General features: G+C 37.8%; 2 protein-coding genes and 1 long non-coding RNA gene across 6 annotated transcripts in view; 2 read left to right on the forward strand and 1 right to left on the reverse strand.

Moving 5' to 3' along the window:
* Positions 1–19,239, reverse strand: part of CEP85L (centrosomal protein 85L) — a 136,220-nt gene that overhangs the window by 39,729 nt on the left and 77,252 nt on the right. The window lies entirely within an intron of this gene.
* PLN (phospholamban) lies at positions 10,025–10,469 on the forward strand. The gene has a single exon (XM_086876886.1). The coding sequence runs from the start codon at positions 10,121–10,123 to the stop codon at positions 10,277–10,279; it is 159 nt and encodes a 52-aa protein (XP_086733012.1). The 5' UTR covers positions 10,025–10,120; the 3' UTR covers positions 10,280–10,469.
* LOC111927188 (uncharacterized) lies at positions 14,918–15,472 on the forward strand. Its single transcript, XR_002863424.2, has 2 exons — positions 14,918–14,993; positions 15,313–15,472. It is a non-coding gene; the product is annotated as an uncharacterized LOC111927188 (long non-coding RNA).

Consider the following 19,239-nt stretch of genomic DNA (forward strand, 5'->3'; position numbering starts at 1 on the left):
AAGGAAAAACTCACATATCCATATAGGGTGTATTAGGCTCACAGCACAACTATAACTGAAGGATACATTAGCTGAGTCCTTTCTCTTAGAGAACAGTAAGGAGGGTTCTGTAAGCCAGATCTAATACCTGGATGGCTACAAGCAATTACCCATCACAGAATCAGGCCAGAAAACTACCAGTTACAAAAAGCAAAGATCTCATTTTAGAGTTCAGCTTCAATACCAAACTCTGCTACTCTGTCCCACATACACACCAATTAATGCACATTTGTGGGAGCATTCACTTCTCCCTTCTGTGTGTTTTTCCTTACTCTTAAACCAAACGTGTCAAGAACTTCTGTGTGAGATCACAGAGGTACTTCTGCAGTGTGAGAGAAAATTGCAGCAGCATCATGAAACAACTCACTAACTGGAGTACTCAGATTTACTGCTGAATTTATTTACCTGTATATTATAAATAATTGCACTTGAGTCACAGTCCATTCCTATACAGAGTCATGATTATCAGTGGACCAGATAGCGACACCTCAAACTCTTTACAGATTATACAGGTAGCCAGTGTCAACAGCTGGAATTTTGAAAACTAGCACAAGAAAGGCAGAAATAATCCAGAATTTATAACCAATGTGAATAGAAGTCTTACGATTATTATTTAAATAAAGGAGCTGGTATGCTGAAGTACAACACGTCTCTTTTTAGACATTATCCCAAACATCAACCAGATCCCTAAATAATTTCTGAGAAGAAACATGTTCTAATGGTAGATTCCTAATCCTCCTGGAGAAAGCCCAGATCATCTCCATTTAAGGTCAAGCAGGCAGCAGCTGCACATTTTTGTTCCCCAGAACAAAATGCAGCAGACCAAAACCTCCAACACAGATTCCCTTTTTTAAAGCTTTTCCTTTCTGATATCCACAGGTGTCTGGACCTGTTCACCCAGGAGTGAATGGAAACAGTACAATGATGTGCTCATATATCGTGTCTGTACTTGTCAGACTTGACATGTCCCATAAGCAGCACTTTGGCATCTGCCTCAGAACCCCAACAAAACTTCCATGAGTGAATGATGACTAACCTGAACTAGAAAAATGTTCTCAAGAGAGGAAAATGTTCTCAAGTTTGTTTTTAGAGAAACAACCTCAATACAAGATCTACAACACTCATGTGGTGTGAACTTGTATATGTTATTGTAATTTGCCAAATATATTTTCCATCTTAAAATTCTTATCAGAGTTGACATTTAGAGAAGACATGTAGTATGTTTCTGATGAAATCCTAGTATTTTTTTCAGTGACTTAATTTGTACATTTAAGTATCACTCTTTAAAATGGAGACCAAGCTACGACCGTGTCAGCAGCTCTCAAACAAAACCAAATTCTTTCAAAGTATCTCATTGCTAAAAAACTCCAATTCATTAAAAAAAGAGCCAAGAATTTGGGGTAGTGTAAATAAATAACATGACAATTTTGCATCAATTTGGTAAAAGGGAGGAACGGCCTTGCAGCTGTTGTGGTGCTGGGTACTGGACTTCATAACAAAATATAGAAAGTGAATTTCAATAGTACAAGTTTCATAAAAAAGCAAACAATCCAATGTTAGCACTTTTCTTGGATAACAGCATGCAATAAAAACATGAAACTTCCCTCATAAAAAAAGCCAAATACAGTTTGCTTGACTGTGAGAGATTTATAATGTTAATAGTGCCATTATAAGTAAATTATGAAACACTTTGCACCAGTAAAGAACCATCACTCCTCACTGTGAAGATATTCAATTAACTTTCAGCTGAAATACGTGACCCCAGTACTCCTGGGTTTGATACGAAAGGACAACTGAAAGCAGGCAGATTTATTATACTAAAACCAACTAACTTCAACTGGGATATAACCAATTACCAGAAGAGCTAAGCCATATTTACAAAAATAAAAAAAGAGCTCAAGTTAAAACAGGGTTGTACATCATCCCCAAAGCACTTCTGTCTCTGGTTTGAACAATGTACTGCAGCAGGACTTCCAGGGAACAAAAAACACAAATGAAACCAAAAATACCCACCCTGTCTGGGTTTCTGCTTAAAGCCAAGCATTCATCTATGCTAAACAATTATTGTCAAAATTGAATCTATAAGTGTTCAGAGTTAGGCTGAGCTTCTGTATTTCTGCCTGCAATTTCCAAATCAGGAAAAGGCACATGCTGTCAGTTGCATCCACACAAAAAGCCTCATGCTGGATGCTCTCACTTGACAGCTTAATCCTTTCGCATTCAGTAAATCCTTCACTTCCCCAATGCACAAAACCTACTCTGCATATGCACTATGTTATCACTTCTCAACACAGGAAAGTATACAAAAGATAACCTGTAAAGTAGCATCAAGCTGCTACTCCTATCCAAACAAAGAGAAAGGGTTCTCAAAAAATTCACTTAAATAGTTTCCAGCCACAGAAAGTGGGAAAGGGAAAAAAAATGTGGAAGAGTGTTTTAGAGAAAAGATAAAATACTTCAAAATACATAGTAATGGTAAATTTCAGAGATGAACTTATATATGCCAGATTTGGAAAAAAAAAATCCTCTAACCCACCCATTAAAGGTTGGAAGGGCCTTGAAATACTGAAAAGTTATTTCAGTTTAAGCACCATGAGAAGAAAGATGATATTGGGAAGCATTCATCATACACTATAAACTGAATACCAGCTATGAAACAGAATTGTCAAAGCTATATATATTGAAAGTGTAGTTTAAAAAACACCTTGGACAAAAGAAAATAATTCCAAGTCAAACACCCAAAAATCAGCCCTCACTATCTAGGTTTTTTTATGAAGAAGAAACACTGCTGTAGCAAAAGTAACGCATCCAAAGCAGCTCCCTGAGCAAGTTCTCATTTAAGTTCCAGTTTAAAAAAAGGCAGGGTGTTAGGGAGCGGCTCCCTTTGCTACCCCACTGAAGTATGCAGCTTCCCAGATTCCCTCATCCTGTGATTGAGCAGGTGTCTCCCTGGCACACAGTTCCTTTTGTGAAAGGAAAGGTGCTGCCCAAGTTTAATACATTACTGCTGGGAACAAGTTTAGAGGAGCCACTGCCTGTGTCAGAAGGCAAATGGGACCAATCAACTTGTGAGCTGCTGAGTGACACTCTAAGTCCTGCCTCTGAAACTTTTGTTATTTTTTCCCCTCAGCCTACTTCAATTGTTTCCACTACTTGGTCACAGACTCGGACAAGTTGCCAGAGATCTACAGGCACATCCCACAGCCCCGAGCAAGCTCCTCTTCACTAAGTCACACCAGGGGTAAGGAATCTCTCTTCTGTGTAATCTTTTAATTCTTGCAGGAAGGCACGCTGTAGCTGTACTTTTCTACAAAAAACTCCTCTACTCAAATTAATAGCTGGTTTTAACTGTTTATCAAAAATATGGAAATATAGGCATTACAGCTCTGAGTCAAAGATATACTGCTGTGTGGAGAGTCTTTCAGGGATGGTAAAGGCAACATAATTTCCTCTATGTTCATGGGATACCTGCTGTCCTTGGGTAGATGATTTATACAGGTGGTATTGCACAAGAAGGTAAAAAGGTTTCGTCATGTTTCTCACACTCTTGTCTTTCCTTTTAAATTTAATACCTTTTGCCTGTTTTTTCTTTTGTCTGTTTGATTTTGATTTTTAATCCAAAATTTACAAAGAGACTAATTCTCTTAAAGTTTCATAGAGGCATTCTTTTTCCTAACCCAAAGCTGCCTTTACCAGCAAGGGTAAAGAAGCTCCTTTACCATGAACTCTGTAAAATTTTTTTCTGATCTAACACAGTGAGAGGAAAAAAACCTTTTTTTTTTTTTTCTGTATGATGAACAATTACCCTTAATTAAAAAATTTAAATGATTTATAGCAATACTAGAACTGAAATTATACCATATTACTCTGAGTGCAGTTCAAGCTACAGAATCCATATAGTGTTTTTGCTTTGACATCCACTAAAAGTTTATTTTCTACTGTTGTTCATTGTAACTAACACACTTATCCTAGATTGCTTCTAATAACAGAGAAATAATTCAGCTAGGATTTGTAACATCATGAATTTCAAATTCAGAAAATAACCCGCTTATTTCTTAGGGAAGCATAGACATGTTGTACAATGAAATACATTCCCAGCTTTAAAATCACTGAAAAAAAAATGCATTTCAGAGAAACATGTCACATAGAGAACATTCAATATTTACACATACAAATATTTTAAAAATAAGCACTATTCATGAATATGTATGTCTCTAAGGTACTTCTGCTCCTTACAGTCATGTTCCCCTCCTTCCATCAATTCACACCTTACTACTTTTGTCTACATATGGGTCTGGTTATAGAAGAGACAAACCTAATTTAGGCTTTTAATTTTGTGAGGTGTGTTTTCCCTGTTAGTGAACAGATACACCCAATTCCTTTTCCTATTAGCGACTGGTAGGCATCAGGCAAAGATACATCCAGGTGCTTGGTTTTGTGCTCAGCAGCCTTATGCCAGTTTCAAATACTTAAGTGAGAGAAATGTCTGGACATGCTGTTACTCCTAAGGCAAGCAATCTGTTACAGAGTTCTCTAGAAGCTGTTTTCAGTAGGCAGAAGCATTTCAGACCTCCCAGTGCCTACAAAGAACAAGAAGATTTCGATACAGATTTTTCTTCATGGCTGAAGTTACACATAAAATGCATTTTCAGGTGAAGAGAGGAGCTGAGGTTTATTCTACCACCCAGAGAATCTTTCTCTTCTATTGCAAATGCAGACCTTTAAAAATATAGACTTTATGCATAGACACATAGCTTGAACATACACACAGACACTTAACTGCTGTAGGCAGCTCTTCATTGGAAGCTGGAATGCATCCCATAGCTACAGCAGGTTAGCTGCCCCATCATCTTAATTTTATCCTGTTAGAGTTCAATAATTTAATGCAGATAAAAGAGTGGCTCAGCTGTTAAATTAAATTTAAAAATTTCACACTTATAACATCCCATGTCACAGACATCCAGACCCTGAGAAATGACCTACAGTCATGACAGAGGCATGTGCTACAGGGCAGGTGATAAGTGTTACAAATCAATGAAATTGATGAAATTAGTGAAATTAGGCATTTAATTCACAGCAGGCAATTTTGTCTTTTTTTTTTTGCTACTCATTTGTCAAGACAAGGATGCAATTGTTATTTAAGAGACATTCATATTTATATATTACCACATTTTTATTTTTCAAAGCTGCATTTGTTTCTCATCCTCTGGGGAAGTTAGGAATATAGTGCCTCCATCATCAACAGGAAACTGAAATCAGCTTGTACTGGTAGTGTAAAGGTGATTTTCACTGCTTTTTCAGACCATCAGCAAACAAAAATGCATGGGATTACATGTACAGAACCACAACAGTAACTTTTTGTTTACTTTAAGAATCGTTTTATTTAGGAATAGAAAAGTACCCCATCTGGAGAAATAAAAAATCCCACAGGGAAGTAAGTTCTTTTCCCTAAAACTACGAGACACTTTATAACCGAAGGTTGCTTTTGCTTTCTGAAGACTGAAAAAAGGCTTAACAGGACCCTCCTGGCATCAAGTAAATTCTCAGAAGTTGAATTTATCAATTATATCCTTATCAATCAATGCCATATCATTGTTCCTTGAGCTGCTAGAAGGTTAAAAACAAAACTTAGAATATTCCCTTCCACTTCTACCTTTTATACATGCTAGACATATTTCAATTTTTACTTTAATTCAAATTACACTTAGACCATTTCCTAATTAAAGGGACATTATGAACCACTATACCTAAAATTCAACATGAAACAATTTGTTGGGTAATCAGTGAACACAGCAGAGAATGGAGTTCATTTCCTAAAAGAAATGTACTACATAAAAGGCAGATCACACTAACAGACTGGAATTGGTATACAGTTATTTTATGTTTTATTTTGATGAGGGGAACCCACAAGTATGAAGATTCTGCCTAAGATCCCACTGCATGGTCCTGCACCATGCTGCAGGGAATTTAAACTTTAAAGCTAGTCCAAAGCACTGGCTCCCAGGCTACTCTAGTGGACCAGCACACATATAAATCCCAGTTATCCACAAGACATGTGGATAAATTTCAAAACCCAAAATGACTGGAGTGTTCAACTCTTCATCAATGTCACACCACTCACATTCCCACAGACTTGAAATACAAATAGAGGCTCTTACTGTTGGTCTTGTGTATTAGAACACTAAGAACATCAAAGCTACTCAGAAGGAAGATTGTAGAAACAATGCATTTGTAAGGGGGAGAAAAAAATAATCTGAAATGTGAGTCTTCCCCTATGCTCTCTGAAACACACATGACACTTCAGTACAAAATAGACAAAAGTTAAAGAGAAAGATAAAATGAGTTTGTTTTTCCTGTTATCAGCACTTCGCAAACTATGAGCTGAACTGTTGCTTCTTTCCCCATCCCAAGGAAATGTGTTCTCCATATAAAAAATGACATTATATGCCACAAGTCAGTGCCTAAATCTTCAATCAACATAGCTTTATAGTACTTTTTCCATCACTATGTTTATGGTAAGACTTCTTTTTTAACGGATAGAAGTGAAATGCTGGGATTTTGGGACATCTCATTGTAAAAATTTATGCAATGGATTTATGCAACATAACCTTAATAGCCCCTCAGGGCTTCACTTGGTCATGCACAAATGCAAGAATTCAAGTAAGTCAAACCTCTTCTATTCCACTGATATCACTGCTGCATTTAGTGAACATATGACAGGAAACAGGCTGTGGCATTTCCAAGGGAGCCAAATTTATCCTGTATGACTTCAAGGGAGTCAATGCAGTTGCACCAGGATTGAGTGTGGCCCACAGTTTTCACTTTGGTCACGTACCCTCTCTCATTGTGAAGGGCACCCAGGAACAAAGATAAAAATAACCTAACACAAATCAGGGAAACAGTCACATGTCAGTGAAGTGGGAAGCAATAATTGTGATCAGTGACTCATTCTAAAGTATGGGGTACAGGGGATTCCCTACATAGTAACATACAGGGTCAGCTACCAGACCTCTTCCTGCAGATTCAGTCTGTGCCTAAAACAAACCTTGCACACCCATTAACAGCACTGATAAAACAAAACTGCACAGCAATGCACCCAACTGCTCCTCTTGTGTGATGCTCAGTCTTGTCACATGAATCACACTTTGTGACTTCTAAAAAAATATCAAATATAATTTGCCCTGTTGCTGCACTTTTGTTTCAAGAAGTGGTGTGTGCATGCACAATTCTTCTTTATATTGGCCTAAAACACTGGGGACTGAACAGCAGAGAGCAGCTACTATTTGTGACAATGATCAGTCTTTGTTTCTGTGTAATTGTTTTCCAAGATGCCAATTCTGACCTTGATAGCCACCCATATGCAGCTGCATTACTGAATCTGTTTCTCTTTCTGCACACTTTAGGTGGGTGACAGCACCATGGAGGATTAACAAGAAAGGTATGTGTTTATTAGTTGAACTTGAGCACTTGTAAAGACAAACTTGCTGAAATACAGACACAGAATTGGCTTCCTTTGCTTACAAGAAAACTTATCCCACAGACGTAGGAGGTTAAACACATAGATGTATCACAAACTTCCAAAACCACGTAAACTATTAAATCAAGAAACTCAATCTATTTTGTTCTCTCCTCATCCCTTCTCTACAATGTTTTCTAGCTGTATGAGGTATAAAGATTTTAACTTATACTACCTTCCATTTTTTAAGATCCTTTTGTATCCCCTTCTGGTCACATATGTCCAAGTATCTATTTTGGTCTTGCATCTGTGATGCCCAACCAGATAATATTGCTGTTAATGGAAGGACTTCAGAGACCTAGGACCTTGCCTCTTGAGTCATGCAAGCAAAACACGCAGCAACACAGCAGTGCAGGTGGCAGCACGAATGCAGTTACACCTAATGCAGTGCACATGAAATGGAATGTACATTTATTCTGTATGTAAACAGGTACACATTGATGCTGTTTCAACCCTTCTGTGGGCCCAAGGGAAAAAAAAAACCACAATCAGGAAAGATAAATGTTGCTGCAGCAGGTCACACACAGCCCAAAGACCAAGAGTTGTACACATCTGACATTGAAAAAATGATGTGAAATCCCCTGATGAAGTCACCCGCAGGAAATGTTGTTCTCTGGGCAGTGTCTGTCACAGAAGCTGGTTACACAAACTCCACTCTATCCATGTAAATCCATTTGTGGTTCATCTACTGGGACTTGTCTGCAAGAAGATAAACAGTCTAATGCACTCTAGCCTGTACTGGGCTGGGAGAATGAATGTGCATTCAGCCAAGAGACTAGAATTCCTGCGCATGTCTTGCTTTTACTGCACCTGGGACAGACCAGGATTAGCAAAGAACTAAGCAGAATATACTTGGCAGCATTTAAACTGCTTAAATAGATGAAAGCAGGTACAGCAAAAAGTCAAACAAAGATGAAAAATTTTAGTCACTACAAGAGTATGTTCTGGCGTATGTTTTTTTCGCAATAGAGCTAAGATCAACTACGGCTCAAAAATCATAACAAAATCTGAAGTTCAGTTTGAGAAGATGTCATCACATGGAATCCTCTAAAGGTATTAAAATAACCATGTGCAATCTGATTTCTTTTGAAAGTCTCTCTTAAATACCAACACTGCCACTGAAAACACATGCATTCTGTTCATACAGTACCATTTGACTCTACAGCCCAACATGAAGGGATTAAAAAAGGAAGAGCCTGAAAGACACTTTTGTTTCCTTTTAAGGTTTTTCCATTTTAGCCACATATAAAGACAAATTCATGGGCAATAAAGTACCTCTGATTCAGTCAGGATCATCATGTAATTTGGGCAGCAGACATCTAGGCAACTGTTTTCCTTCATGTGGCATATATAATGTCACATATTTCCAAGAAAAAAATAATGAAGTGGTGATAAGGAGAGGCCTTCTGTGAAATATAAGAACACAATATAAATTCATAAAATGTTTAGGGGTAAGTGCAGCTTTAGGAGCAAAATTTGACAGATGCATATATCCTCATTACTTTTAAAACCAAGTTTTCACATATTGACAGCATAGACAATGACAGGCACCTTCAGAATCCAACTCACCATGAGCTAAACAAGGATACATCAAAGCTAGATTCTTGCTATGGAAGGTTTTACGTTGCAACTACTCATTTGGAGTTTTAAAAAAACTGATACCCTGTCCTTCCATCTGACATTAAAAAGAAGGAAAATACATTTCAAATGTAACACTCACTTAAAGTTGTGTAAATGCTTTGTTTTGTTCCTCACAGCAATCCTCTGCCTTTGCACCCACATTTGTAATACACTGTCCTACATGCATATAAAAAGATTTAGTCCTTGCTCTGTCTTGTCTGTTGAGAACTGTGCTACTAAAATTCCCTACAGCAGTGATGCATTAGGTTTTAACTGCCCACCATAAAGAACTTTTTCTTGGAATGGAAGTACTTCAACAAGATTTATTTTCCTCCCTTCCTGAAAAAGGTACTGGTAAATCAGATTATCTGCCCTGTCACTACCAGCCAGCAGGACTATCCAGATCTCCTGCCTGAAAGACCTGTGACCCTACTCTTATCATCAAGCCTTCACATGTGTTTGAACAAATAAAGCAGAGGGGTGTGTGTGGAAAGGCAATCAGACACAGCCTTTTCAGAGACTGTGTGAGATAGAGAGCTTGGGCTCTAAAGCAATAATCTGAGAAAAACCCAGATATCCACAATTTCCATAGTACAGTTACTCAACACTGCTAAGAAGCAGGCGCTCAGTAGCCTTCAGGAGGAGAAGCATAATACAGCACAAATCTAAACTTAGAACCCCAAAATTTAAAAATTCTGTTTTAACCTAAAAACACTACAAAAGCAGTATGTTTATTTCAGACTTGTTAGACCTTTAAAACAATCTCCGTTTGCACTCATAAAAACACTTCTGCAATTCTAATTGTCTGCTTTCCTGCTTTCCAGCTCTGCAAAGGCTGTCTAAAACAAAGAGAAGATATTAGGCACTTTGCACTGTTCCTGACCACTGCTCTTCTTTCCTGCACTTCTAAAACCTCTGATTTGTGCCCTCTGCTTTCTTGTTGCCATGGAGAAGGTCCAACACATGACCCGCTCCGCTCTGAGGAGAGCCTCAACTATTGAGGTCAACCCACAAGCACGCCAAAGGCTCCAAGAGCTCTTTGTGAATTTCTGCCTGATTTTAATTTGCCTCTTGCTGATCTGTATCATAGTGATGCTTCTCTGAAGTTCCAGCACTTCTCTGCCCTGTCCTCTAGGAATGTCACCCCGGGAAGAAGAGAGACCTACACGTGCAACTCCCAGTGCAAGGATCCTCATGTGACAGGGGCTAGCACTTGGACTAAAGGGTGTGCCAACCAGTGCTCTGTTATCTTACTGCCCGCTACATGTATTAAAAACACATTTTCTGTGCAGAACAGTGTTTAGAGCCTGTAGTTACAAAGTTTTGCATGACTCAGTTTGTCAGTCTCAATCAACAGATGTCTTTACGACGTGGGGTAAATCAGTAAATCAGATTATCTGCTCTGATCAGTAACAGCCAGCAGCTGGTAAAGTCCATATTTTAGTCAGATAAATACCACCATCACTTTTTGGGGGCCTAAGTGTTTTTAGGTTTCTTAGAAAATCTTTAAGCCCTTGGAAGGGTTCCAAATTTGGATCATGCCTGCCCAAGGAAGAGCTTACAGGTATACAGCCCTCAACACATCCTGGCAAAACTTCTGCTCTGCCTAGTTCAAGGTGCTGCATCTCTGCATTATCAACTGAAGGCATTCAAATTGCTTTAGTGTTTTTCAGAGGAATATGAGAATGAACCAAAAATCTCTTCTAACTCAGAAATTCAAAACTATTTCATACGTTTTTCTCCCTATTTAAGGGATTTTATATATCTGACATCTGGAAAGATTTTTCATTATGTTTTACAGAAAAAAATTGACACTACCATAACTGATATAAAAAATTTTGTTTTCCATAGTCATTTGACTGACATGACAACTGGCACAACTTGGATTCTCAGAGTTCTTAATATTTGCCTTTAGACAATTTAATTAAGGCTTGTTCTAATTTATGTAATCATTTTCTTAGTTTAAAACTACAGAAAATTTGGAACTTGCCAATGTCACATGAGGTGGCTTACACCTGATGTGACAGTGGGCAAAGTCTAGGTCACCATTACTATTGTGACTGAAGTGCACCCATACAAATAACACATTTGCATGTGTATGTGATGTAACATCCCCATCTTCAGCTGCAAATTCCTGCTATAGAACATGCAAGTAATTTCCTAAAATATATGACAGATAAAAAAAAATCATCATAAACAATTATGCACAGGAGGGGAAAGCACAGCAGAAGTATCTTTTCAACATGTAAACCATAGGCTATATACATAAAAGATGACACATCTACTCCAAAAATTGTGAGTAAAAAGACTGAGTAGAAGACTTCCAAGCCTACTAACCCTATTACATGTTGCTGGTATTAAGCAAAAGTCCTAGAAATTCGATACACTTCTCAAATTTAAAGACAGCTCAAAAATCAACAGGCAGAGGTCACAGACATCCATTTCTTAAAGATATATTCTTCTATTCCATTTTATGTAAACATTCTTACTGATGAATACAGAAAATCAAAATAAGTTTATCTTAATAGTTCATGAGTAAAAGTTGACAATGAACAGCTGAGCAGGAAGGGAAGAAACCTTTGAAAAAACTTTGTATTCAATGGAATGCAAGCAAATCCCGTGGTGAATTTCCTCTCTGGTGATTAGGTATGTTGAGACCAGACTCTGAAATAAGATTACCCACTAGAGGAAATGAAGATAGCTATTTGTATAAGGATTGGGGCAAGCACTGGTGAAACTGGCAACACACCCACACACTTGCAAGTTAGTACATGAGCATTACTGATTTGCACTGTCAGTGTAAATCTCAATTTCTGTTTCATGCATTCTGACCACTCTCACAAATGCATGAGATTTTAGCAAGCATATTTCCCCTTTTAATCCTCCTTACTTTTTTTCTCTTTTCAAATTTGTATTTTTGTGATGGATAGAGTTTCTAGCTTTAGTTTCCTTTGGATGTGTTTCAAGAGACTTCAATGGAAATTGACAACAGTTTTACAGTACTGAACACTTGCTGAAGTAAAGAAGTGTTAAGAGTAAAGCATCAACACTACATTCTGAGGACATGTTTGGGTTATAGGTTCCACAAGCCAGTAATATAAAGGAGTCAGAGCAAAGCACTGCTAAAAAATGGAAACCAATAAAAACAACTTCCAACTTCCTCTTATGTAACTGAAAACTCGTAACTTATTTTAAAACAATAACCAAACACGAACAAAACCAAGTTATCCATAAAATGGAAGCCCTACTGCTATTTTACAGCAATGCAGATATATTGCATATACTGGATGGTTCATTTGTCTTAGGCTTCTGTGGATCAGAAAATCTGTTACTAGCCTCTATATCACCAATTGTCAGCTGAACCAAGAAATTTTAAAAAAACCCTTTTGTACATAATACAATCTTCTTTGTAGACTTATATAAGCTTTAAAAATAATATCTACAGTATTTTTATTTAATAAGAGGACTGCTTGAAAAATATTAACACATAAAATATATCCGATTCTGTTTAGAAAGCATCCATTCTATTACTTATTAAAACCATGTGAAAAGAAGTTAGTCATCACACAGCTAATTCTCTATTTATTCTGTTTTGGTTTTCAAGAGTAATCTTGACTATTTTGTGATGTCCAGGTCACTTACATGTACCTGATTCCACTCAGTAGCTAGTGCTTGTAACTATTCCTAATGAATTTTCTGCAAGTGTAATCAAAAATTTCACCACTTTTATGAGCCATAATAAAAATTGCAAACATGTACAGCACATAGCTTGGATTAACTTTTCCATTCTCTGCTCCACTCCACCCTAGCCTATATTTTTTTCCTAATGCCATCTTACACACTAATAGTGAATAAAGGCACCTACAGGCAATAAATAATCTGGTATTGCTCTTCCTCAAAAAAACAAAAACAAAACAAAGCCAAAAAACGATTTCCATGACAATTTTATATTGAGAAGGAGTTGAATCAGGAACCAAAATAAGCTGGTTTTAAAGATTTTTCCTCAGCCAGCTCCTCAGCAAAAAATGTTATAAGAATTGATTCAATAACTGAATAATTGATATTATTCTCTATGTTGAAAACATGACCCATTTATAAATTGAAACTTTGCTCTGACGAAGACTAGTCAGTAAGGTGCTTTAGAAGGCAGATACTTGCATTTCTTTAATAAGTTTTCTACATCAATTTAGCAACAACTTCCCTTCCTGGTAGAACTGAACCACTTAGTGGACAGACACGAGTAAAACAGCCTTAAACAAAATTATTCACACACATCATGCCCAAAATGTTTGTCACACCCCTTCACAAAGAATTTTTATTTAAGTTTTGCTATAACTACATCAATGACCAGCAGTACAACCAGGTCAGTGGTATCCTGGCATGCATTAGGAAGAGCATTCCCAGCAGTTCAAGGAGATGATCCTACCCCCCCTCCCCACTCCACCCTAGTGAGGGTGGAGCTGTAGTTCTGTGTCTTCTCTAGGCTCCTCAGTACAAGAGAAACATGGAGCTCCTGTAGCAGGTCTAGCAGAGGATGACAAAGATCAGTAAGGCACTGGAGTATTTCTGTTAAGAGGAAAGGATGAGGGAGCTGGGCCTGTTCAGTCTCAAGAAGTGACAGAGAGGGGACCTCATCGATGTCTATCAGTATCCGAAGGGGGTGCCAAGAGGCACAATGGATCCAGGCTGTGCTCAGTGGTGCCAAGCAACAGGACAAGAGACAATGGGCAGAAACTGATGCACAGGAAGTTCCACCTGAACATGAGTCAGAACTTCTTTACTGTGCAGGTGGCTGAGCACTGGAACAGGTTGCCCAGAGAGGCTGTGGAGTCTCCCTCACGGGAGATGTTCAGACACCACCTGGATGCAATCTGGTGCTGTGTGCTCCAGGATGGCCCTGCTTGAGCAGGAAGATGGTAGTCCCTTTCAACCTTATCCATTCTGGGATACACACAGAACAATAATCATAAAAAATGTACACACCTTTTAATGTAGGCTGAAACATACTTTATCTATATCCTCTCTGCCAAAATTAGAGCACAGTAATTGAACACAATAATTTAGAGAGTGGTCCCATCTATATTTGGAAGTGTATCAATACACTACAGATTACAGGCCAGATACCTATGTTTGTGTGGCTACAAATGAATAGTGCCTAGCAAAATACAATTGGAAATTTTTTGGGGAAATCCTGCAATATCCAGAGATGCCTTATTTAACAACAAAGGTAATCTTTTTAGCTTTGACCTCCATGATAAAAAGTGGGGGAAAAAAAAAAGAAAAAACAAAACCCCAGAACATATTTATAATGATTCCTTTACAAACTGAAGCTCATCTCAATAAGAATCCTGGTGATTTAAATTAATTAACACAGGCCCATATCACTTATTACAGATATTACTGTAGTAATATCTGATTGACTGCTTTATAAGTTTGGGGGGTTTTTAAGCTAAAATAATGCCAGAAGTTACATCTTTGTATAAAATGTAAAACTATAAAACACTGCCCTCTTGTGATCTTCCCTAAAAATGTAGCTGATTATTAAAAGGAACTTTTGGCAACTGTTGGCAGTGGTAGGGCTGTGTGGGTTTATACGTTCCTTTCATTCCTATATTTCTATAAATAAAACCTGATTGTTAAGTTATTAATGCTATCTTAAAATAAGTAATTGCATATGTGCTATTAAAAGCACTACAGAAACATCCTCTGCCAGCTCAATACAGATTCTTCATAAGGCATTTCCAAGACTGCAATGGACCTTACACAGCACAGTGCTGGCGAAACACGACTGCACTACACGATGCCAAATCCTAGAAGGGTAGGAAATACTTCTATTAACAGACAGACATTTTGCCCAGACAAGAAAGCAGGGGGTGGAGGGGTGGATCACCTACAGAGGTATTTTAGAAGTAAATTTTCAACAGTCTGTCACTGAAAGAGACCAAGTCTTGAGAACATTTATTCTTCTGAAAATTCAGCGGGCCTGGAAAGTACCATACACATTGAAGAAGTCAATGAACTGCCTAACTGTATAAGAAAATTCAAGCCCTTCATCCAATTATTAGCTCTTCAGAAATTCTTCAGTACTGGAATGAAATTTATCATTAACCTTAATTTTTTTTCACTTTATTTTTAAGGTATTTGAGAAAAAAGGCTTGTAGGAGCATCCGGAATACCTTTCCAGGAAAAAACCAAACAACTAGCTATTGCAAGCATACATTTTCTTCTTAAGTGGAAGAAACTAAAAACCAGGGAAAGAGCTGTGGACACAATTAAATTCATGTGAGCCTACATGGCTTAGTACTGAAGAAGCAACCCTTAGCTACAATTAAAGAGTCTGCTGCAGGCACAAGAGGGCAGACTGCTGCACGTTATGGATCTTGCCAACAACAGGGGTCTCAACCTTCTACTCAACTTTCTGCTCATTGTCTTGGTTCTAGTACTCGCATTTATCCTTGTGAAGCTGATGTGAACCTCTGCAAGGCTCTGCTTCCTTCTCAGATTTCACCCTGTGGATTTTGCAGTGATAATGTAGACACTTTACTTAAATACAAGTATGCAAAGGCTGCAGAGGTTGAAATATCCAACAGTTTGAGAAGGTGTTCACACCCCACATTTATCAGAAAGCAATCCTAAGAGCTGTGCACAAGTATCTACCTGCCACTGAGTGAAGAAAGCACCTACAGCCTTATTGAGTACCTGAAGAAACCCAAGAATGCATCAGCAGCTACTGTAGTTTCTCATTGCTACAGCTGATTGTTTAAAGATTTACAAATTATTTGCAGCATTCAAGGAACATAATTTCCTCAGAAAGGGTACAGCAGAAATCAAATTTTTAAAATAGGATTTCTGTAGAACATATATTTTGTGGGAAATAACAGCAGGAAGGCAAACCAAAATGCCAGCTTTGAGTTGACAGCACACATCAAATTACCTGTGGAGAGAAAAGCACAGATGCTGTAAATGGAAACAAAGATATCCTCAAAAAGCAGCTTGCAGTAGCAGAGATGGGGATAAGTGAAGGTCAAATATGAAAACATAATTATTATTTAGACCTTTTTTGACCACCTGTGGTTCACTGCAACACCTTAAAAGCCAGAAGCCTTCTGTTATCCAGCATATCAAATGAAGCAGCTGTCAAAACAATTGACAAAAGGCCATTACCCAGGGTTATCATGACTCTGCCCAGGAAACCCTTAGCACACCAGCAGTAGGCGCAGCTGCACTAACCCGTGGTACACTACAGCCTCAGTAAGAGGATTTACCACTTATGCACAGGTCAAGTGAGCAGTGTGGGAGCCCTCCAGTAGTATTTGACAGACCACTTGTTACTTGCCAGTGCAATCGTCAGTCCATAGCCTGTCCTCACCTCTAAGCATGCAGCAGAAACGTCTTACAGGACCTTCTTTTGTGGCTCTTTACAGGATGATGTACTTTTCCCACAGCATCTGGGAAGGAGAGTGACCAACAGGAGCATGCTTCTGTTGGAATGATTTTCCCGAAGGTAGTGCTAAAATAACATGAGAAGTGCTGGGAAAGGGGGGGACCAGAAAATTTTCATGCATTACACTGGAGCCAAAGAACTTCCTCCTAGCATGTCACTTTCCCAAGTGAAACACAGGGAGAGTGTACAAATGCATAATGTACAGTAAATTTATTACTACATAGATATGCATATAAACACACATGCAAAAGAGGTAGATGTTGTTTCAGGGATGGAGGAAGCCCCAGCTCCAGTTTCCTACTGCCAACATCCCTGATTCAGCACATATACTGCTGAGTGCTGAGTATACTATAGAGCTGATCTATTCATGTTCACACCAAGAATTTCTGTATGATCACTATTGTTATTCAGTTATCTGCAGGAGACTCATCTAAACTTCATCTTTAAATAGACTTTTCACAGGAAAAGGCAGTATGCCCAGCAAACCCAAAAGCTCAAGGAAGTCCTGCCATTAATAAGTACCTGCATTCCACTCCATACTACCTGCTCCAAAGCTTACAGAGCATTAGTGTGCTGGTTTTGTCTGGAATAAAGTTAATTTTCTTCATGGTATAGTAGCTAGCATGGGATTATGGTTTAGTACAAGTCCAAAGTGTAGCTCCCTACCAGCTACTATGAAGGAAATTACCTCTGCCCCAGCCAAACCAGCACAATGGCCTAGAGCAGCACAGATATTTCAAATGAAAGCTTTCTTCTCACCTGCTCTAAAATAGACAATAGGCAATAAACATTTGAAATGGCTTCTGCAAACTGCATACCCATAGTTTTTTTAAGTTGATTGTTATAGTAGTATGAATTCTAATCTGTTTGCATTTAAAGCAGGAAACTTTGCACAGCTACATCACAATAAGCACTTCATCATTTATTTCGATAATATTGAAATATTCTGCTTTAAAAAAATTTGTAAATTCATATACTAGAGATATGTGGTAATGGTTACATAGTTGTGTATTACTTAGGAGAATTCCTGTTGATGCTAGACATAGATGGCTCAAAGCATACCAAAACCACCAAAACATACAGGAAACCCACTCTAGCCCAAAGAAGAATAAGAACAGTTTTCATAACAAAATGGTTATTCATTGACATACTGCTTGGGACTACCCAAAGCCTACTGTCTATATCACCTTCTGTATATTCACAAGTTTCCCTATCTTAGGGAAACCAGTGTGACACCAGTTGGCCCTGAAAGAACAATAAAATCATATATTCCTTTTCAATAAACTGAGAAAGATGAGCCTACTGCCACCAACTAGCATGTATATCCAGATCAAAAATTACATACCAAGGAAGTCTGTGAGAAACTTAGCCATTAGAACATGGAGGAACAATCCCCAGGTACAATCCCAGCAGCCTCCTCTCAGCCAGCAGTGAACGTGACAGAATCCTCAATGAATGCTGAAATACGCTGCTGAAACTGAAACATGCATTTTCCAGAAATGACATATAAAGCTGGCAAAGTTATCAGCTAACCAGTGCCAAGGCTCATTTTGCTATCAAGCACAATCCAAGTTTGGCTTCCAATCATCTGCTAGCACTTACTCCAAACAGAACCTACAAGTGCCTTATAATAAACGGAATCCCATTTCCTGGGCTACCAACACAGCAAAAGGAACAGACCATAAAAGCTTAGTTATGGCTCACAGTAAAGGAATCCACTCTGCTAGCTAAAAGTGATAATCTCTCATGTTAAGAAGTTTTATATTCCTGAGAAGTATGGTTTCATCAACATGTGATATAGAAGAAAATGTTGATATTAATAATTTTAATTTTCTGATCTGACAGGATTATAAAAAAACCTAGCTTTGAGTTGACATTTAAGAATAAAATTTTACATGGCAACAATGTTATCTGATGAATGTTGAGACTTTTCTTTCAATTAAAGTTTTACAGCTTTGTTTACCAATGTTTAGATACGCATACAGTTTACTTTCTTCCTTTTCTGCTTTGCAATGAAAATTGTTCTAGTAACTCTAAACTTCTCATTGCATTAAAACTTAATTTCCAGCAACTTTTATATACATGGTATGATCAATCCAGTGTTTTCCTCATTTAAAAAAACCACTAAACCTGGTACATTAAAGGGAAAAGATGCACTTAAGTAATTTCCACCTATTATCTCTGCAATATTCTGATACAGTTTAACTCACCATGAAGAAATGATACAGATGCTCTGTACATGGGAATAGAGTGATTCATACTGTGGTACTTATAACACTATACAAAGTTAATATGTAGATATGCAATCTTCTGAAGCTTTCCTTCTTATTAAATGATCTCCATCAATTTTCAAGGCATGCTTTCATTTTAAATCTTATTTTTGGACTAGCACACAGCATGTACCTACATGCATTCAGATAACAGCATATAAAATAGGATCAGACTTTAAGAAATGCCATTGCTTGAAAACATAGAGCTTTTTCATTTAGATTTTACAGCCTCCAAGTTCAGTAAATGGGAAACGCAGTTGTTTTTTATAAGCATTTTTTTCTCTTAATACAGTCTTTATCACACATTTCCTTACTCAAAGATCAGCTGTATATTGAAAATAATTAAACAA

Source organism: Cyanistes caeruleus, chromosome 2 (genome assembly GCF_971803275.1).
Source record: "Cyanistes caeruleus chromosome 2, bCyaCae1.hap1.1, whole genome shotgun sequence".
Lineage (NCBI taxonomy): Eukaryota > Metazoa > Chordata > Aves > Passeriformes > Paridae > Cyanistes > Cyanistes caeruleus.